This window comes from Panthera tigris, chromosome A1 (genome assembly GCF_018350195.1).
Source record: "Panthera tigris isolate Pti1 chromosome A1, P.tigris_Pti1_mat1.1, whole genome shotgun sequence".
NCBI classification, from domain to species: domain Eukaryota; kingdom Metazoa; phylum Chordata; class Mammalia; order Carnivora; family Felidae; genus Panthera; species Panthera tigris.
Window position 1 is genome coordinate 163,199,832 of NC_056660.1, and position 22,497 is coordinate 163,222,328.

At 37.5% G+C, this 22,497-nt stretch overlaps 1 protein-coding gene and 1 non-coding gene across 2 annotated transcripts in view; one reads left to right on the forward strand and one right to left on the reverse strand.

Annotated features, from left to right (window-relative positions):
• LOC122231508 overlaps positions 1–20,885 on the reverse strand; it is a 52,778-nt gene extending 31,893 nt beyond the window's left edge. The window contains exons 1-2 of the mRNA XM_042959630.1: positions 20,852–20,885; positions 10,911–10,991 (exon numbers count right to left, since the gene is read on the reverse strand). Of these exons, the coding sequence (XP_042815564.1) occupies positions 10,911–10,937 (27 nt within the window). The 5' untranslated portion in view covers positions 10,938–10,991; positions 20,852–20,885. The remainder of the gene's footprint in view (positions 1–10,910; positions 10,992–20,851) is intronic.
• TRNAA-UGC lies at positions 13,427–13,499 on the forward strand. Its single transcript has one exon. It is a non-coding gene; the product is annotated as a tRNA-Ala (tRNA).
• Positions 20,886–22,497: the final 1,612 nt, after the last annotated feature.

Below are 22,497 nucleotides of genomic sequence, written 5' to 3' on the forward strand. Positions count from 1 at the left end.
ATTAGGGTGTTGGCAGGGCTGTGTCCCTTCTAGAAGCTCTGGAGGAGAATCCTTTTCTTACCTTTTCCAGCTTTAGAGGCTGCTTGCATTCTTAGGCTCATGGCCCTGCCTCACTTAAACATCTGCTTCCTTTGTCATTGAGTCTGACTTTCCCATCTCCCAGTGATGGCGATCCTTGTGATGACACTGGGCCCACCCAGAAAATCCAGGATAATCTCCCCATCTCAAGACCCTTGACTTAATCACACCACAGTGTTCCTTTTGCCAAGTAAAGTAATATAGTCACAGGTTCCAGGGATTCAGATGTGGGCATCTTTGGGTTGGGAGCACGGTGTGGGGAACGGGATACATTCTTCTGCTTACCCAGGCATCATACCATCCACCTGGTAAAGATCCATGACTTCCCATTGAGTGTAAAATAAAATCCACACTCCCAACACCTGACTTACAAGACCCTGCCCACCTCTCAAGCCATTTCTTAGCCAGCCTTTCCCTGGCTCTCTGCTCCTGTCACATGGCTTATGCCTGCTCTTCTTAAAACCCCAGACCCTCTCCTTTTGTGGATCCTAGTGGTTGTTATTCTCTGACTGGACACATAGCTGTTTGTTCTCTGACTTTGAGTCTTTGGCCAAATGTCACATTCTCTGAAGGCAAGAATATAGCAGAAGTGTTTCCAATTATGGAATCCACTTTATTGTAAGGAAGGAATATAACATTAATTGTGTGACTAGAACCTTTTATAGCTTAATCCTCAAGTGCCCCATTTGTCAAGCATTCTGGGTCCAACTTGACAGAAGAAATGACTGAGGCTTAAGTAAATTACCTAATTTACAAGGCTAGTGAGTATTAGAGTGGAATCTGAATACAGCCTGTCTGACACCAAATCCAGTACAATTACTATTGTACATACCTGTATATTACAGATAGTGTAACCAACAGGAGAAAGCCTGGGCTGTGAACTTATACTTAAATTCTGGCAACACCACTTAGTAATCGTGTGACTCTAAGTAAGTGCCTAGTCTTGGTGAAATTCAGTTTCCACATCTCATATCTTTGTTAGGAAGAGTAAATGAAATGAGATATCCCAAGTATGTAGCACAATGCCTGGTAGTAAAGTAAATGCTAGCAAATAATAGGTGTAAAATATTATTAATAGAAACCTGCTACTCAAGAAGAGGCATTTTTTGCTTTTTTGCTTCCCTCTACTTTAAAAGAAACTTGAGTGAAAAAATAAATAATCTAATTTAAAAATGGGCAAAAGACATGAACAGACATTTCTCCAAAGAAGACATTCAGATGGCTAACAGACACATGGAAAGATGCTCAACATCAGTCATCCTCAGGGAAATGCAAATCAAAACTACAGTGAGATATCTACCACCTCAGACCTGTCAGAATGGCTAAAACCAACAACACAAAAACAACAAGTGTTGGCAAGGAGGTGGAAAAAAAAAGGAATTCTCCTGCACTGTTGGTGGGAATGCAAACTGGTGCAGCCACTGTGGGAAACAGTATGAAGGTTTCTCAAAAAATTAAAAATAGAATTGCCATATGATCCAGTAATTCTACTACTGGGCATTTACCCAAAGAATATAAAAACACTAATTCAAAAATATATATGCACCCCTATGTTTATTGCAGCACTATTTAAATAGCCAAATTATGGAAGCAGCCCAAATGTCCATCCATAGATGAATGGATAAAGAAGGGTGGTATATAATATATATACATATATGCAAACATATAACACACATACATACATACACATATTTACTGGAATATTACTCAGCCATAAAAAATGAAATCTTGCCATTTGCAACAACATGGAAGGATCTAGAATGTACGATGCTAAGGGAAATAAGCAGTCAGAGAAAATTACCATGTGATTTCACTCGTATGTGGAATTAAAAAAAATGAACAAAGAAAAAAGAGACAAATAAATAGACTTTTAAATATAAAGAACACACTAATCGTTACCAGAGGGGAAGTGGGTGAAATAGGTGAAGGAGATTAAGAGTACACTTATTATGCTATGAAACTATAGAACACTTACGAAGGAAATTGAAGAGGATGCAAAGAAATGGAAAAACATTCCATACTCATGGACTGGAAGAACAAATATTGTTAAAATGTCTATACTACCCAAAGCAATCTACACATTCAATGCAACCCCCATCAAAATAACACCAGTATTTTTCACACAGCTACAACAAACAATTCTAAAATTTGTATGGAACCAGAAAAGACCTTGAACAGCCAAAGTAATGTTGAGAAAGCAAAACAAAGCTGGAGACATCACAATTCTGGACTTCAAACTGTATTACAAAACTGTAGTCATCAAGACAGTATAGTACTGGCACAAAAACAGAGACATAAATCAATGGAAGAGAATAGAGGACCCAGAAATGGACCCATAACTATATGGTCAACTCGTCTTCAACAAAGCAGGAAAGAATATCCAATGGAAAAAAGACAGTTTCTTCAACAAATGGTGTTGGGAAAACTGGACAGCAACATACAGAAGAATGAAACTGGACCACTTTCTTACACTGTACACAAAAATAAATTCAAAATGGATGAAAGACATGAATGTGAAACACGAAACTATCAAAAAATCCTAGAGGAGAACACAGGCAGCAATCTCTTTGACCTTGGCCATAGCACCTTCTTACTAGACATGTTGCTGGAGGCAAGGGAAACAAAGGCAAAAATGAACTCTTGGGACTTCATCAAGATATAAAACTTTGCAGAGCAAAGGAAACAATCAACAAACTAAAAGGCAGCCTACAGAATTGGAGGAAATATTTGCAACTGACATATCAGATAAAGGGCTAGTTGCCAAAATCTATACAGAACTTATCAAACTAAACACCCAAAAAATAAATAATCCAGTTAAGAAGTGGGCAGAAGACATGAATAGACATTTTTCCAAAGAAGACACCCAGATGGCTAACAGAAATACGAAAAGATGCATAACATCACTTATCCTCAGGGAAATACAAATCATAACCACACTGAGATACCACCTCAGACCTATAAGAATGGCTAAAATTAACAACTAAGGAAACAACAGATGTTGGCGAAGATGTGGATAAAGGGGAACCCTCTTACACTCTTGTTGGGAATGCAAACTGGTGCAGCCACTGTGGAAAACAGTGTGAAGTTTCCTCAGGAAGTTAAAGATAGAGCTACCCTAAGACCCAGCAATTATACTACTAGGTATTTATCTAAAAGATATGAAAATACTGACTCAAAGGGGCACATGCACCCCAATGTCTATAGCAGCATTTTCAGAGCCAGATTATGGAAGGAGCCCAAAAGTCCATTGACTGATGAATGGGTAAAGAAGATGTGGTATGTGTGTGTGTGTGTGTGTGTGTGTGTGTGTGTGTGTATATGAATATATAATGGAATATTACCCTACCATCAAAAAATGAAATACTGCCATTTGTAATGATGTGGATGGCACTAGAGTATATTATGCTGAGCAAAATAAGATAGAGAAAAACAAATACCATATGATTTCACTCATGTGGAATTTAAGAAACAAAACAGATGAACATAGGGGAAGGGAAGGAAAAATAAAAAAAGATAAAAACAGAGAGGGAAGCAAACTGTAAGAGACTTAACTCTAGAGAACAAATTGAAGGTTGCTGGAAGGGAGGTGGGTGGGGGATGGGTTAAATGGGTGGTGGGCATTAAAAAAGGCACTTGTTGTGATGAGCTCTGGGTATTGTATGTAAGTGATGAAACACTAAATTCTACTCCTGAAACCAGTGCTACACTATATGTTAAGTAACTTGAATTTAAATAAAATCTTAGAGGCGTGCCTGGGTGGCTTAGTGATTTAAGTGGTTAAACATTCTAGTTTGGCTCAGGTCATGATCTCACAGTTCGTGGGTTTAATCCCCATGTCTGGCTCTGTGCTAACAGCTCAGAGCCTGGAGCCTGCTTTAGATTCTGTGTCTCCTTTTCTCTCTGTCCCTCTCTTGCTGGTACTCTGTCTCTCTCTGTCTCTTAAAAATAAATAAAATGTTAAAAAAATAAAATGAAATCTTAGAAGAAAAAAATAGAGTACACTCATTATGATGAACACTGACTAATGTATAGAATTGTTGAATCACTGTATTGTACACCTGAAACTAATATACCACTGTATGTTAATCATACTGGAATTAAAATTTTAAAAATAAAAGAAGCTTGAGTGAGAAAACTTGAAAGAAATGCCCCAGGTTAATAGTGTCCCATATTTTTTTCTTAAATGTTTTTAAATGTTTTATTTATTCTTGAGAGAGAGACAGAACATGAATGAGGGAGGGGCACAGAGAAAGAGGGAGACACAGAATCCGAAGCAGACTCCAGGCTCTGAGCTGTCAGCACAGAGCCCGACATGGGGTTTGAACTCACGAGCTGTGAGATCATGACCTGAGCCGAAGTCGGACGCTCAACCGACTGAGCCACCCAGACACCCCTAGTATCCCATATTTTTATCATTACTTCTTCCTGTCACAAATGTTCTCAAGCTGAAACTCACTGAAGCAGGTTCCCCCATCAGTAATGAACATTTTGTAAGTCACTCAAAATCTACAGGAAAGAGTCAATTTATCAGTGCTGAAATTATGTTCTTTTGGGACACGAGAAATCTTCCAAGTGGGTGAGAGAAGATGTCTTGAGACCCAGCAACTCTTGTTTCCTCATGAGATTGTCTCCCTAGTGATTTCCAGAAAGCTACATTTTTCCTATCCCACCAGGAGGGTAAATAAAGCATTTATCCTAAACTCCCCTGCTAACAATTTCCTTTCTAGCTAATGCTTTATGCTGCCATGCTTAAAAGACAGATCTGTAAAAAAAAAAAAGAATGTTACTCTGAATATGTCATATCCTTGCTTAAAGCCTCCAATGAGCCCTCATAACTTATAGAATAAAGCCCAAACACCATTCATTGTTTAATAAGGCTCTCTATCATCTCATTCTGATCTACTTTTCAGCGCTCTATTTCTTGGCACTCTTCCCCATTCCATCACTACTTCCTCAACACACCCTCCACTTCATAAACAAGGTGCTGTTAGTTGCTCTTCATTCTCACACTGGGAATTAACTGCAAGGATGTAGACATGTTTATGTTCACAAGAGCACCATGAATGAAATTTATCCCCACATCTTCTACAGATCAGAAGAGAGTTCCTAACGTGGTCTAAGATCTCACCAGACCAAGATTTGGATTCACGAAATCCGTGGGTAGTAAATACCTTTATAGGCAGTTAAGATGGTATAGAAAATGCCAGCAAAAACAAAAAGCTTTAAAACTTGTACAAAGTGTCAATTCATTGGGGCACCTAGGTGGCTCAGTTGGTTAAGTGTCGAACTTCAGCTCAGGTCATGATCTTGCCATTCAAGACTTCAAGCCCCATGTCAGGCTCTGTGCTGACAGCTCAGAGCCCGGAGCCTGCTTCTGATTTTGTGTCTCCCTCTCTCTCTGCCCCTCCCCTGCTCATGTTCTGTCTCTTTCTCTCTCAAAAATAAACATTAAAAAAGTTAAAAATAAAATAAAGTGTCGATTTATTGATTGATAACCAAATAGCTAGTCTGTCCTCACGGAAAATTTTCAACAAGAGTCAGAAATTATATCTCTGCTTTCTTGTGTAGAAGGTGTCCTAAGAGATAATGCTTAAGTTTCAGATATTCATGACTCTTTTCTTTCATTTCAATTTAACTAACATTTGTTGAACACCTACGATGTGTAGGCACTTTCTTAAAGACACAGACACAGAAGTATGGAGGTGGAATAAGTTAATTATAATCTGCAGATACTGACACGGTCTTATGAAGGAGGCCATATTTTGGCATCTATAGATGTTGGAGGGTAAGAGAGCCAAGGAACGATGTGAGAAATGGCACAGAATTGCAGCGAAAGAGTATTCTGGGGTAGCAGCAACTAGAAGAGGCTAGATGGAGCAGAGTTAAGCACTAAGGAAAGCTACATGGGTTAAGTCTGGAAGTTGGACTCATGTTACGGAGACTCTAAATGCCAGGCTGACGAGTTTGACTTTGTTTATGAATAGTAAAGAATGACTGGAACTTTGAACAGAGAAGTGACACAATCTCCAATTACTCGTAACAAAATATAGAGAAGAGTTAGCTTCATGTTTCAGATGCAAGGAGTGATTTACTTTAGGGGTTTCTGAAAGAACACGTTTCCTAATTTCTCTCTGATCAAGTATAAGTTCAAAAGAGTGTGTTCCTGAACAAAATACAAGAAAAAAAGAATTATGCTATCTGAAAGTCTACATTTACTTTTTTATGTTCCACAGAATTTACAAGAATGTCAACAGAATATTTATGCATGGTTAAGATGAACAATATTTAGATGCAAAGTTTATAAGAACCTGAAAAAAGGAAAAAATGTTTTAAAAACTGCCACTGGGTTATGGATGAAAAGGGCCATTGTAGTAAATTTATCAGTCAATTTCAAAATAAGAGCCTACAATTACATTTAGGAAAGTCGTATTTCATGGAAATGCAGGAGCACTCTGACCTTTGAATCTACACTGAGTTCTAGCTAAACCAATTATTAGCTGCATGAATGTGGGGAATATGTTTTCCCTCCTAAGCCTCAGTTTTCTCATCTGTAAATGTGACTAATAATGTCAACTATATAAGTGAGTTACTGAAATTAAAACTTTGTTAAGAGCTTAACAGAGTCCTATTTGCTCATAAGAAACCCTTAATAAATATTTGCGATTTTTACTTTAATACCTGTCTTCCGTTTTTTAGTAAAACTTGACAATGAAAAAACAATCATCTTTCGTATTTCACTTCCCTATTTTTCTGTTAATTTGGGTTTTATAAGGAACAGAACAGTTGGTTCTCATTATTCACGAATTCCATATTTGTGAATGTGCATACTTACTAAAATTTACTTGTAACCCCCAAATTAATACTCATAGCACTTTCATGGTCATTCACGGTCATGTGTAAAGTTGCAAAATATTGAGTTGTCTTGTGTGCCCAGCTGAGGCTGAACAAAGTAATGCTCTCTGTCTTCTCGTTTCAGGTCTTATTTTGTAAACTAGTGTCCTTTTCCTGGTATATTTAGGCCATGTATTTTGTGTTTTTACATTTTTTCATTTTTGTTTTTGTTACTTTGTGTGTGGGTAATTTTGTTCTCGTTGAATTGTTGGCAAGAGTTCCTAAGTGCAAGAAGGCTATGACATGCCTCATGGAGAGCTTGTCAGAGCTTGTCATCTGCATTAGATTAGCTTCATTCAAGCCTAAGTTACAGTGCTGTAAGACTGCAAATTCAATGTTAACAAATTAACAGTAGATATTAAAGTATATTTAAACAGAAACACACATAAAACAAGGTTGTATATTGATAGGTTCAAGAAAAGTGTTGTGACCAGAGGCATGTGGGAACCTAACCTTGTTTCCCTTAGGAAGAATGGTTCAGTATTCACTAATTCAATGTTTGCAGTTGTCACAGAACATAACTCCTGAGAATAATGAGAGTTGACTGTATTTTTGAAATTCATCCTTTTAACAATGAGTACAGTAATCAATAAACGCAAGAATATGTACCTTTGCAAATATAAAAATATTATTTAAAATTTCTGGCAACTTGTTATTTCTTGGCTATTTTATATGGCACAATTATACTAATTTCATTAGCTTATGCTTTTATAGCTCTTTGTTATAGTCTCCTAATTTTATACTATCAATTTCATGAAAAATCAATTAAAACAATATATAAAGGCTAGTGTTTTCATTATTTTACTGCTTGGATGTTTGTTTCAGGCTATTTATGTCTTAGTAACCTTCAATTAAATTTCTGTTTGTATCTAACTTCAATGGTTGAGCTTTTTGAGTAACAATCACAAAATCCTGATAATAGTGGTATTAATAGAAACCAAATACATCTTTTAATAGTGAGAATGTCATTCTTAGTGAACCAGCAGGAAAGGCTGTGTCTAGATTCTTCTTGTGAAAACTCAGACACAGAAGCCCAAGGGCTATGTGCTCATAGATCAGCAGGAGAGTCTGGCTCCAATACCACGTTGTAATATAGATTTCTTTCGTCTCAGGCAGTTTAATATTTTAGAAAAGATCCATAGAGAAAGATCGTTTTCAGAAATTTGTTTTTGTTTCAACAAAGTTCCTTAAGAAAAATTCATTATTTTAATTTATCTATAGTTATTTTCTAGGCTTTAAATTCTTTAATTTGTCTAAGAACAAAGTTCTTTAAGTTCTTTAGTTTGTTCTTAGACAAATTAAAGAATTGTGGACACTATGCTCTATACAATAGCCCAATGTGTTCATAAAGAGAATTGAAAATGTTAATTAATAAACTTTGCCATTTAAACAAATTGGCCTTTGGCAGTCAATTAAAAAATTTGAAAAGCACATTATCCAAATTGATTAAGACCTTGCTATCCATGGTATGTACACCTCAGTGACTGAGATGCAAGAAGAAAATAATAGAATTTCTATTTTTAGAACTTTATCTACAAATATAATTTTAATTGAGCTTTATTAATATTTAATATATAGCTTCTCCCTGCTATATATTGTCATGTAGCCTGTAGTTCAGGCAGTTACTAGCTAGGAACATGCACCCACGTTTCCACCTCCCAAGGGCAGCATGTGCGTTCCATACTGGGAGGCATTAACTGCATACCCACGGCTGTGTGTTCACTCTCAGCATATTGCAATGTTAAATTAGGATGTGGGTAAGGGAATTAAGAAATTAGATTACGTTATATTTAAAAACACTTTATAATAATTTATAATGATATGGGGCAGTGATCTTGAAAATTTTGCACAATACAGAGGTTTCCTGGTTATGTTACGGGAAGATAACATGTCAAATTTAAGATTCATCATATATTGTATTCTTTACTAAACAAACAAACAGACAAACCAACCAACCAAAAAAAAAAAAAAAAACCCTCACTTGCAGCTTTGTTGACCTTTTGTGATGACAAGTAGCTATCAGTAGTGTGTTACCTAGCAGATATTTGAAAAAATAAGCAGACTTGATTTGCCCCTTCAAGGTAAAGGTCACATTTTAATAATGGATGAGAAAGGAGCTGCTTTTGAAAGAAACTCATGTTATGAAGAAAGTATTTGGGGGATATTTCTCTCATTAATGTTTTAGTTGCCATACAGAGTGGGTTTCATCTATAAAAACTCATATTTCTACATTTTAGGGACTTAGAATTTAAAAATCTTCCAAGTAAGATGTTCTAAATCCATTTGTTAAAAATAGATAGTTTGCATGGATGAGTGACTGACATCAGGGAAGAAGGAAATTTACTAGCCAAATGTAAATGAAAAACCTTTGCACAATTGGTGAATGGGATTGAAAATGAGTACCATGATTTAAGAAGTGTAGCCAATAAGGCACTTCTTCTGTTTGGATCCCTATCTTTGTAAAGTGTGTATATTAGTTATGACAGCCACTAAAACTATGTATGAAAATAAACTGAATTCTTAGCTAGGCCTTTGAATTCGGGTCTCATAAAGTGCCAAGATTTTTTTTTAAATAAGGTATATTAAATAAGTTGGTCCCAACAATACTTTTAAGATGAGAGAGAACATACGGGTTCTTTAGAATCTTTTTTTTAATTAAAAAAATTTTCTTTAATGTTTATTTTTCAGAGAGACAGCATGAGTGGGGGAGGGGCAGAGAGAGAAGGAGACACAGAATCTGAAGCAGGCCCCAGGCTCTGAGCTGTCAGCACAGAGCTCCACGTGGGGCTCAAACTCACAAACTGTTAGATCATGACCTGAGCTGAAGTCAGACGCTGAAACCTAATAAGCCACCCAGGTGACCTAGAATCTTTAATAACTAAAAAGTTTTAATGTTTACTTTTCATTTCATCCTTTTAAATTTATATTTTTATGTGTGTAAGTTTAATAATATCAGTATATATTATCAGGGCAATATATGAATATAATTTATAAGTCCCATATACTGAGAATATGTGCTTAAATTTTTCTGAAAGGTTTATGTAATGAACAAGTTCAGGTATTCACTAGTCCGGACTAGCCATGCTAAGAGTAGAGAATGAAAAGGAGTTGGGGAGATTGGATGTACTTCTCAATTTTCTTTAAAAAAAAAAATTTCCCCAAAAGGAGGGTTTAAGGAAAAGCTACTATCATTTGTAATTTAAAAAGAAAAGGCAATTTAACACCAGAAAATTAGGAAGGACATAATCGCAGAGGAAAGGATAAACCCTTAAACTGAAAATAATTTACGTATGAACAACTCAGCACATTGTCCTGTGGCCTCTTTGAATACCACTATGGAGCAATACTGGCCTGTTCATCTTAATTCCCACGACCTTCTTTTTTTTCAAATGTCATATCCTTGCACTTTTGGGTTTTTTTTTTTTAGTAATTACTTTCTTTCTTTTTTTAAATTATTTTGGGGGCAGAGAGAGAGGGAGAAACAGAACTTGAAGTGGGCTCCAGGCTCCACGCTGTCAACACAGAGCCTGACGAGGGGCTCCAACCCACTAACGACTAGACCATGAGATCATGACCTGAGCCAAAGTCAGATGCTGAACCGACTGAGCCACCCAGGCACCCCTAGTAATTCCTTTCTTAGTACCCTATGGATGTTGACCTCTCCTGTGACAGTTGCCCTCCTCCTTCTTGTCTCCACAGACATTGCAGTCAGAAAAAGCACTCCCGGTCCTAGAGAAACAGTGGCTTCACAGTAGCCAGAGAGTGAACATTTTTGTATTTTCAAGGTAGGTTTTGCTTTCTGGATGCTTATGGCCCACACTAACCCCTTCACAGTTTTGGTCTCACACAAATATGCATTTGACTCCCCTTCCCTTAGTATATATCCGTCCCCATCCATTAATTCCTTCAAATTATGAAAGTCATTTGAATTCTAAGCCTACCTTTTGTGACACTAGAAATCTTTGCATCCACAGCTCCAATCTCAAAGATCAAACTTCACATTCCCATTTTCTTGATTATTGCTGAAAGTGTCAAGTTACAGATTTTCAGAAACAACCCCTGAAACCTCATTATTTACTTGCAATATGGGAGAGAATATTGATGAAAATGTCTTGTACAATTTGCCAGCTAATTATTTTTTTTCATTAGTCATTGAATGTATATGTTAAAAGAAAAAAAGACCTAACAACACAAAAGCACAGTGGAATCCCCACAAAGTTCTATAGTATGCATATTCTCTTCTTTCCCATCGCCATTGCCATCTCTTGGTTATAGAAAATGAGGTAAATTGGAAGGCACTTTCATGAAAACAAAATCTGCTGTTAAACATTATTCTAGTTTCATCACAATGTCAACAAAGAAAATATTCCTTGTGCTTTCATTTTCAGTGTGTGGCCTAAGCCTGTGCCCTTTCAAAAGTTATGTAACAGAGGTTATCAATTTATGCACATGTGCCAAGATTCGCAGTGCGCAAGAATTCAGTGGGAGCAGTCAGGGTCAGTCCTAGATGAAATTTAAGTTTGGTGCACATCTTGTCCCCTAAAAATACCTTTTATCCATTGTTCAGTCAATAATATCCTTCCTGCCTTTTCTCCCCACATTACTGGATAGTCAACAGTCCTGTCAAGGTGCCTCCTGCAGCATTAATTTCCCAGCAGGAAATTCCTCTCTCACCTCCTGCTCCCACTTACAAGGAAGTGAATTAATACAGACTGGCGTTCACCTTTAAACGTTGTTGGCTTCCGGTATGCAGCAAGGACAAACTGACTAGATCCAGGAATAGTATGGTATTTATCTCACATAGAAAGAATTCTCCAGGAAAAAAAAAAAAAAGGACAAAATGGAGATGGAGATTATGCTTGGTTACAGAAGCATTGACATTCTGAGTGTATACGAAAGAAAGTTCATAAAATACAAGAAGTTTTAATAGAGGTGAGGGTAGGAAGGAAGAGGTGAAACTAGCAATAAAGTGGCAAATGAGGGGATATTTTTCCCTCCCTGGTCTACAGGTGATGGACAAAAACAAAGCTGCCTTTAGGAGGGACAGATGGAATATTTTCTCTCAAGCATAGAGAGCTAGACCTTGAAGATGGTGATGAAATTGTGTCAGGACATGACCTCAAATGATGATCCAGATCTCTACAAGGCTTCTTGATATTTGGCAGTCTGGAGAAGCTTGGGTATCTTTTTTAAGACTAACATTTTAAAATGTGTTCACCAAAATCACATAGGATTACAAAGGAAATCAATTATACTGAAATACCATTATCAAAATATTAAAGACAAATTTGAGATACGGTAGCATTTGCCTCTTTAGTCACACATTAGACAATAGGATGTGGTAATGGGCCTAACTGCTGTCTTACTTTTAAAATAGTGATGAATACAAACTATATATTAATATATGGACAATAACTGTAATATGACATATCTATAATTTCTGTTACTAAAAAGCTGACAGAACAGCTAATTTTATAGTGATTTGTTTCCTATTTTATAATGGAGGAAAATCTTAAGTTTCAGTTAGAGGTGACTGAATATAAAGATGTAATTTTTCCCCCATCCAGGTCCAAGGAGCTTTTAATATTATACTCTCAGGGGTCTTTGGACTCCAGGTTAAGGACTTCCTTATCTATGGGCTGGAGAAGTTGGTCACTGCACTGTAAAGTGGGTGTCTATAGTGGGATAGAGTATATAAGAGTGGTGGAAAGCAAGGTAGGATAGCAAGAAAAAGTTTGGAATAGCAGATACATAACTAAGATATTTCTGAGATCGATTTTCTCTCCTTGATTCTCTCCTTGATTGGTGCCATCACCCAAATTTAGCCCCTTATCTCTTGCCTGAATTAATGCAACGCTTTCTAATTCACCCTACAACCCAACCTCCCAGCACTGCCCCACAATCTAAAGAATAACTTAATTTATCTTTCATTTATGCTTTGGGGGTTCAAAACTACTCAGTGATTCTTCATTGCCACCCACACAAGGTAGAGCTCTCTATTGTGAATTTAAGGTTTGTTAGTATTTGGCTTTGGTCTATCTTTACAATCTGTCTCTATTAGTCTTCCCTATATACCTCACGATGCAATCAAATTGGTCCACTTAGAGTTCCTTGGTTGGGTCCAACTACATTCTTATCAAGCCTTTCCCCAGGCTATTACTTCCATCTGGAATTTATTCCCCCATTATGTGTGCAGAAATACGACCCAAGGTACAAGTTTAAGTTCAGTTACCACCCATTATGAGAGTAGGAGCTTGGTACTATTCAACTTGGTTTTTAGACTAATGATCAGCTGTGTCCCTTGCACACAAAAGGTGGTCAATAAGCATTTTAAACTAATGAACAAGACGATTATACATGGGATCTAGAGGAAGTCCCAAGATGATAAATTTCTAAATTTTAAAAAGGATTCAAGGTAGTTGCTTCAGCAGCAGGTTTGAAAGAGTAGGAGAGGAAAACCTGGCTGGCTCAGTTGGTAGAGCATGTGACTTGCAATCTCGGGGTCATGGGTTCAAGCCCCACCTTGGGCATAGAGTTTACTTAAAAAGAAAAGAGTGGGAGAGAGAATTCTAATATTTGAATAGAAGAATAAGCAGCTAATCAGCAATGAATTGGAGGTCTTTTCTCGCTTTGTTCAGGTTAAACTGTTTTCATTTTATTTGGCTATATTACTTTATCTTGTTGTTTCTATTATTATCACCTCCCCACCTAATGAAAAGGAGAAGAGGGTGGTGATATTATGAGACAAGGCCCTGCATATTGTCTGAGAACTATGGTACAGTGAATATCAGCATTGGGGTAGGAGGTCTAGAGAATATCCTTTATACTGAGGCTGTTTTTTTTTTTTTTTTAAGGTTCCTTTTTACATAGTTTTGACTCAGACTTTCCATTTCTTAAATGTTGCCTCCCTTTAACCTGTATGAGATTCTGGTTAGAAATTATGCTAACCAACTCCAGCTTCCCAGTTCCCATAGCACCCATTACAGAACAAGGCAATCTCATGGCTGCTGATGATATGAGATCTGATGAATTCTCTGTTCCCTATAAATTATTCAAAGGCAATTTCAACTTGCCAGAAATGAATTTCCCTTTCTATGAAAAAGGTAAGTTTTGGTCATTTTCACCTTAAAATAACCTAATGATACTCAAGACTGAATAGACAGATACAGAATATTTCTCAAGGAATTTGTCCTATGAAGGCTAAACTGACCTAAATTTATATCTCTTTACCAGATTCAAATGCAACTTGATATCTGTTAGATGAAAGAGCTGGGTGGGAATTAATATTAAACTGACCTTGAGTTCTCTCAATTTCTGATGAAAAGTTTCAAGTTGCAAATGTTCCCTCTGTGCTTTCAGAACACATTTTTCATAGCTAGAGCAGGTACTCCATTTGCAAGCCTTTTATTTTAAAATGTCTTGGGCAGGAAAAAAAATTTTCTTGGGTAGGATTTTATGCAACTAATTCAATATTATAATTCCTTGCAATATACAAACACATCTGACCACCACACAAAATGGCACACAACAAGAGATTTGGGGACCGTAGCCTTGTTTGCCTCATCATTGTGTTTGGCCCAAGGAAACAGCAGATGTCAGTCTGTGCCACTATGCAATATTTAGGACAAGGATGACTCAGTTGAAATGGAAACATTATCCTAGTTCTGAGGCAAAAGGGCAGATCTGCAAGCAAATACCTTCCATGTAAATGACGATGACAAATGCATCCCAAAGGGAAAAATGCAAATGGCATATATACCTCATGAATAATTTGCCTTAATTGTCCATTCTTAAACTTGTATCCTAAGAATTCTTTGTGAAGAACAAATACACAAACTTTAATTGACTGATTCTCCTTTTGCTGGTTTAGCAGATATTTTACTGAGGTAAGGAGATAAGGCAATTCCAGGGAAATTAGTGTGTTATGAAACCATAAAATAATTTTCATCCTGATGAAGCCTCTGACATTTTGCTTAAAGCATTTGGAATGTGAACAGTGGTTGAAGAGTCTTTAAGCAAAGGTTGTAGGCTTTTGAAACATCTTTCCAAAGCCCCACTGCTACAACCGTGGCTACTGCGAGGCACTATGGCCTACCAGAAAAATCTATGGGAGAAAGAAGTTCTATGCTTTCTCTTCAAATTTTTGATACTAAAAAGTAAGAAAGAAATCAAGCATTAAATGTATCAGGCTGTATCAGGCAATCAGATATAATCCTATTCTTTTTGTTTGTTTATTGGGGTTGGGTAAGTGGAAGTGTTAGTAAAAAACAAAACAAAAAAACAAAACACCTCAGTACCTAATTACAGATGGGAGGTGGGTGGGTAAGAAGTCCAAATTTACTCTTGCTTTTTTGGTGATAGTTTTCTAAATCAAATACAAAGATACCAGTGGATTGAGGAACATACTAATTTTCTTCACCATTCCAAAAGCATTTGCCATGTTGTCATGGTTGTCTACTGTGGGAGTTGAAGTCACAACCTCCCAACCCACAATTTCATGTATGGAACTTTCTCTCTTATGCATCCCCAAGAGCTGGATGAGGTGAGAACTCAGTGCTCTTGAGATGTAGGGAGAGAACATGTTGCCCACAAAATTACAATATCCATAGGAAAAATAATACTGTACCCTCGAGGAAAGCCTAAGGTCCTTTGTTTATTCAAATCTAGAAAGAAAAGGGCTCCTTTATATATTATAGATAAAAAACCCCACACATTACCAAAGACCTATGTGTTTTTTATAAAGGGAACTATTAAAGAAAGATCTCTTTAAAAGTTCCTAATGTTTTGCAGGTTTTGTTTTTTTATCATGCATTAATCTTCCCTTTTTTCCTCAGAGGTGTTTTAGCCTTTTCCTACTTTGAACAACAGAGCCTGTGCTAGCAGAAATAGAAGGCCATACTCTTTGAGGAGCTGCATCTCTGGTAAAATGCAAATTTTACAGAGCATCAGTTCTCAACTTTAGTGTGTGTGACATTCACAGTGTGTCTGTGTCTATTTATTGTAATACATATTCTACTTATAATAAATCTATAGTTTATTATAATTTCTGATTATAATAAACCTATTATTTATTATAATTCCCATCCCATAAATTGAGATTTGAAAAACCTGATATGATACCCAGAGGTCTCTGACAAATGCCTGGGTGATTCAAATTTGTAGCTTTTTAAAAAAAATTTTAATGTTTTATTTATTTTTGAGAGAGAGAGAGACAGAGCTTGAGTGAGAGAGGGGCAGAGAGAGAGAGAGAGAGAGAGAGAGAGAGAGAGAGAGAGAGGGAATCCAGGCAGTCTCCAGGCTCTGAGCTGTCAGCATAGAGCCTGACTCGGGGTCAAACTCACAAACCGGGAGATCATGACCTGAGCTGAAGTCGGATGCTTAACCAACTGAGCCACCTAGGCGCCCCGTGGTTTTTTTTTGTTTTTGTTTTTTAAATTTTTAGTGTTCTATTTATTTGTGAGAGAGAGACAGAGCACGGGGGGGGGGGGGGGGGGGGGGGGAGGGGCAGAGAGAGAGGGTGACACAGGATCCAAAGCAGGCTCCAGGCTCTGAGCTGCCAGCACAGAGCCCAATGTGAGGCTTGAATTCACAAGCTGTGAGATCAAGACCTGAGCCAAAGTCGGAGGCTCCTCCTGAGCCACTTAGGACCCCTCTAATTTGTGACTTTTAGACTACATTTTAAGAACCACTGAGATGGAAATAAGCAGGCTATTTTAAAAGCTCTTTTAAGAGCTACTTTTAAGTACCTCTTAAGTACCAAATACAGTTTGTATTTGGTGAACTTAGTTTGTCCCTTTGGTAAATCTTTTCTGCTTTCTTGTGATGTCTCCTCTCTGGAACCCCCCGCCCCAGCCCAGTGTCCACTGCTGGCCTCCCTTCTCCCCAACATCTACGCTTTAAGGCAAAGAGACACACCTGACTCGTTCCAGCTTCCCCTTTCTCTGATTTAAACTTTAGTTCCTTCAATATCTTTCTTTTCATCAGGTGACAGGTTTGAAGATGCAATCTGATGAACTACCTAATGCTTTTTAAGGATATAATGATTGAAAACAGCTTAATACTCCCTCTTCAGGTCTTTGCACTAATTGTTTCTTCTGCTGAAATCATTCCTCCGAATCTTTGTTATATCTGAAATATCATCTTCTCGGACAAACTTTCTTGACTATTCCTCAGAAATAACCTCCTAATCCCATCCCTCCCTGTAGCCACTCTCAAATCCAAATACTTAACAGTGTCTGAAATTATCTTGTTTCTTTTCTGTCTCTTCCTACAGTAAGGTAAAATTTCATGACAATAGTTGGTGTTGACTACTATTTTTACATTTCTATCCCTGGCATATAATAAGTTTTCAATAATCATTTTTCCAGTAATGGAATGGATGTGAACTTCTCCCAGGAATGTCTTTTAGAAGTGGACATGACATGATGACCTTGCCTTTATCTCTGGGAATTCTGGGTTCTGAGGTAGGCTGGGAAGTAAGCCATTTTTGGAAACTGGCTTTCTTCTAATTTACAGCCTGAATGGGGAACACTTAGAAGGTGGGATTTTGTTGTAGGGGAAAAAGCAGGAGGTGGTGGGAGAAAGTCAGAAAGGTGAAGGAGTGCATTTCTTCGCATTTTAAATGTCCCTTTTTATTGAGACTTCTTATACTGTATAAATAGCTCCAATACAGTTCCATCCTAAGAATGTGGTCATCCCACGGCAGAAAACTTTTCTTGTGTATACTTACACACTCCTAACCCAGTCTTAGCTGCTTAGTGATTGCATGGTTTTCCTAGGGGAAGTTACCCGAAGTTGGAGGCTAGCATCTAGTATAAATAGGAGAGTTTCAGGTTACTATCAGCCACCTGGTTTAAGTGCTGGATCTTCTGTTGTAAATTATATACTTTTTAATCCCCATTTTCCTATTTTGGAAAAGGGGGAAGATGGTCTAAATTATTTTTCCAAACTCTTCCTGCATTAATAAGAATTTTATGATTCAAACTATACTATCTGTGGTTGGCTTTGAAAAACCATCTGTGAGTAAGCCACACCACCTACTGGGCATCTCTTAAATTACAAATTAAGGTTTGCATAAGGTATTGAAACTTAAGAAATGAACTTATTGGAAATCTTACTGCAAATTTGCAGAGCCCCTATTATATTGATCACATGCATATATTGACTCATTCCCTGATCTGAATGCCACAAGCATTCTTCCATTCATTGGGTATTTATTTGCTTCATTCCTGTGAACTTGGCAAATAATGCTCACACATCTTACTTAATAGTTCTTACCTTAACCTCCCTTTTATCCTGCAACTTTCTCTGGGGGCTGACACAGTCAGGGTGTCGGGACAAGTGGGGTGGCAGCCAATGAAGGCTGATATCTGGGGTAGAAGCAGATTAGCAGGGTGAGGTCCAGTGTGGAGGTGTGAACCTGGGAACTGGGACAGGGACTGTGGTTTCCAGGAGCAGGTAGTTTGCAGGCAGGCAGCCTTTTCAGCCAAGCAGACCTCAGTTTGAATCTGCAATCACTTATGAACTATGTGACCACAGGTAGTTAGAAGAGGATACAATGGATCAAGGAGATGGAATCTAGTATTTGAAACTATGTGTAAGACCCTGTAATTATTAGTTTACTTAATTTAATCCACATAAGAGCCTTATCAGGTAGACATCATGCCCCATGAAATGTCAGTGGCCCATTGCTTTTCCCATCCTACACTCTTTTCCTGGATAATCTAGACGTTATTATAATTTCAACAATCACATGAGAGCAGAAACAGATACCTGATTGCAGTGGGTTAAGAAAAAAAGTAAAAGATGTTAATAGATCACTCTGAGAGTTTGCCTTAAAAGGGGAAGAAGAGAGAATATTACAAGAAATATGCATTTAAGGGAGTTTCCCCTCAGGATGACAGAGACAAATTACCTTAGATCAGGAAAAAGTAAGATCAAAGATGTAGGCAGACATGGCCAGCCATAGCAAGGGAGGTCCATTCTCCCACTAAGAGGTATGTATCCAGAAGGAAATTACTTCATAGCAGCATTTGACTCCATTGACTGCTCCTACCTTTTAGAAACACATTTGCCTCTGGCATTTGGGATCATAAGACTTCTCTTGTATCATTGTCTATTCCTGTTCAACCTCTAATACTGGATCTTCATTCCTGAGCCAGACTTCTGACTGGCTCTGTCCTCATCCCAATAGCTTTGACCTAAGCTCCTTCTGTTGTAATCTCCATTCTTCCTAGGTTATCTCACGGCATATGGTGCCAATTCTATATTCAAATGACTAACACCACTGAATCCCTCACCAGATTTCTCCCCAGACCTCCAATATCCTGTTTCCTCATATGGTTACCTGGGCATCTAAAAGTATGGAAACATTCTGGTAACAAGCAAAACCATAAGGTGCCATTGGAAATCATCTCTATTGCTTCCTTCTACTGTTCAATCAAACCGATTCTGTGAGCCTGGTTTCCTCTGCTTCTTGGATCAGTTCTGGGGCAAATACCAAGACTTAACCATTTCCTGGTAACCCTTAGTTTACTAAAAGTCATAATAAAAAACTATTCTAAGATTGGGGGCTATAGAGCTAGATTCACCTTCAAATCCTGCACTCTATCCTATGTCGCCCTGTCTCCATTTACTTTTAGAGCTTTACAGCTTTTGCAAGTGAATTGTTAGCATTTTGGCAACATTGGAAGGGAATATCATTCACTTTCCTTTCATAAAAGGAAATCGAAGATTAGCAAGTTTCACTTACAAAAGAGATTCAAAACATATAACAAAATAATTAATCTTATTTCATGCTCCAAATTTTACTTTTTGTTCAAAATGAAGTCTCTCACACTATTGTGTGTTATTCAGTCCCTTGGGCTCCTCCTCCAACATAGCAAAGTAAATATGCTGTGACGATCAGAACTCCCGAAATAGAGACAAATATTTAAAGCATAACACTGTACAGCCCAGTGTGAGAAGTGTCTCCAGTCCCCACTAGCCCCCACACCCCACACCCACATTTGGGTTCTTGCATGCACAGATTTACAGAACAGACAAAAGCTGCCTTGTTTTCTATAATGGGCAGAAAATGCTTCCTTTTGTTTTTAATCTGGCTGAACATTCAGTCTTAACCTTCATAAAGTTCAATTTCTCTTCTGGTACCTCTGAGCTAGATACACCCAAATTTTAAGATAGATGGCTTATAAGGTAAACATATCCATCAGTTATTTCTTTTTACCTATATCTTCAACTTTTTTCTTTCTGTTTGACTTTACCCTCAGCAACATTCACACTTAAACTGGTACCTTGTACCTTAAAAACAGAAACAAGACAACTTTTCCCTCATACTTCCTTTTCTGCTGTCATTAGAATTGTTTTGGTAATGGCAGACTAATTAATTAATACCAACTCTATTACTGAGAAAAATAGAAAATTCAAGGTATATTTATAAATGCCTCTTCAAATACTTCAGAGAGCTTGTAAGACAGCAAAGAATAATGGGGTTAAAATCCAGCAGGAGATGAGCCCAACATTGGGGTCACTTCATCGGAAAAGGCTGAGAAGCTAAGAATTTTCAATAGCCTTAATAGAGTTCAGACCCCATCAGGGAGGTGGTCCAGATAAATCAGGCTCTGAGTTAGTACCCCAAACAATGGCCCTGGGAGTCAGGGTGAATGGCAAAAAGGCCAACCCTCACAAGGACTGAAAGCTGTCTTACAATTATTTTAGCACTGATTAGATTAAGATGATCTGGGACTAGTTAGTACCTTTATCATTCTAACGGAAACTAGTGCCTTATCATTCTAAGCAGATGACAGAAACAGACCTATAAGGGATCCTAATAAAGGGTGGACATTAGAATGACTATGATTAATATGTTAAAAAATAAGGGCACCTGGGTGGCTTAGTCGGTGGAACATCCATCTTCGGCTCAGGTCATGATCTCACAGTTCTTGAGTTTGAGCCCTGTGTCAGGCTCTGTGCTGACAGTTGAGAGCCTGGAGCCTGCTTCAGATTCTGTCTCCTTTTCTCTCTGCCCCTCCCCCGCTCACCCTCTGTCTCTTTCTCTCTCTGTCTCAAAAATAAATAAAAACAACAAAAAAGTTTTTTAAATACGTTCAAAAATAAAGAACAAGTTGAAGCATTTCAGCATATGCAGGAAACTACAGAAAACAAATCAAATGGGAACTAGTACTGACAATATAATTATTAAAATTAAGATCTTTGGGGGTTAATTTGCTATTAAACTATACAGTTGCAAGTATGTCCAAAGAATATATACAGAATAAAGCACAATGAGACAAGGAGAGTGTTCTTTTGGCTTTCTCTTGACAAGTTCAGGAAAATGTTGCCAGGTTAAATGCTTGAAGATGCAGAAACAGATGAATACCAATAGAACAAGATACATATGTGGGTAAATATAAAAAAATATTGGGTCACCTGGGTGGCTCAGTCAGTTCAGTGTCCAACTCTTGATTTCAGTTCAGGTCATGATCCCAGGGTTGTGGGATCAAGCCCTGTGTTGGGGTTCTCGCTGAGCATGGAGCCTGCTTAGGAAACTCTCTCATTCTCTCTCTCTCTCTCTCTCTCCCTCCCTCCCTCCCTCCCTCCCTCCCTCTCTCTCCCCTTCCCTCCTCATGCTTCCTCTCTCTCATTCTCTCTCTCTCTATATATATATACATATATGTATATACACATATATATGTATATATATTTGAATATTGGTTGTTTAAAAGAATAATATCTTAGAGGATTTGCAATCTGTATAGAATTAAAATACATGGTAACACAAACATATTATTTGTGCCCATAAAATAGTATGTGTACAAATTTATATTCAATTCTAATAAGTTTAAACACATGTTGTAATATTTTTGATAATCACAAAAGAGTAATAAAAGACTTAATAACTACCAAGTTAAGTGGAATTTTACAACTAATTAATTGAAAGGAGGCAAGAAAGGTAAGGAAAAGAAACAGAATAGAGAGACAAATGGAAAGTAAAAATAACAAAAGTAGATGTAAACCCAATTATATAAGTAATTAAATTCACGCTAAATGAACTAAATACTTTTCAGTTATCACACTACTTCTCTAGTCTCTGTTATAGGCAAGCTTTTCAAAAGACTGGTCTACAAATGCTGTTTACATTTTTTCAATGCACATTAATTATTTCACACTGTGTAAGCTAGATTTCTCTTACTAAAACTTCCAAGTACTTGCATGATGCCAAATTCAATGATACTTCCTAATACTCATCATGGCATGGCCTTTCAGCAGCACTGGGAGACACTGGTAACCCTCCTTTTTGAAACTTTTTAAAAAATCGTGGTTTCATGACACACTTTTTGTTTATATCTCTCTGGCTACCCCTGTCAACCCCCCTCCATATTTCCCTCTCCTTTTTAAGTTCACTTATTTTGAGAGAGAGAGAGAGAGAGAGAGAGAGAGAGAGAGAGAGAGGAGGTGGGAGGAGTAGGGCAGAGAGAGAGAGAGAGAGAGGGAGAGAATCCCAAGCACAGAGACTCCGACACAAGGCTC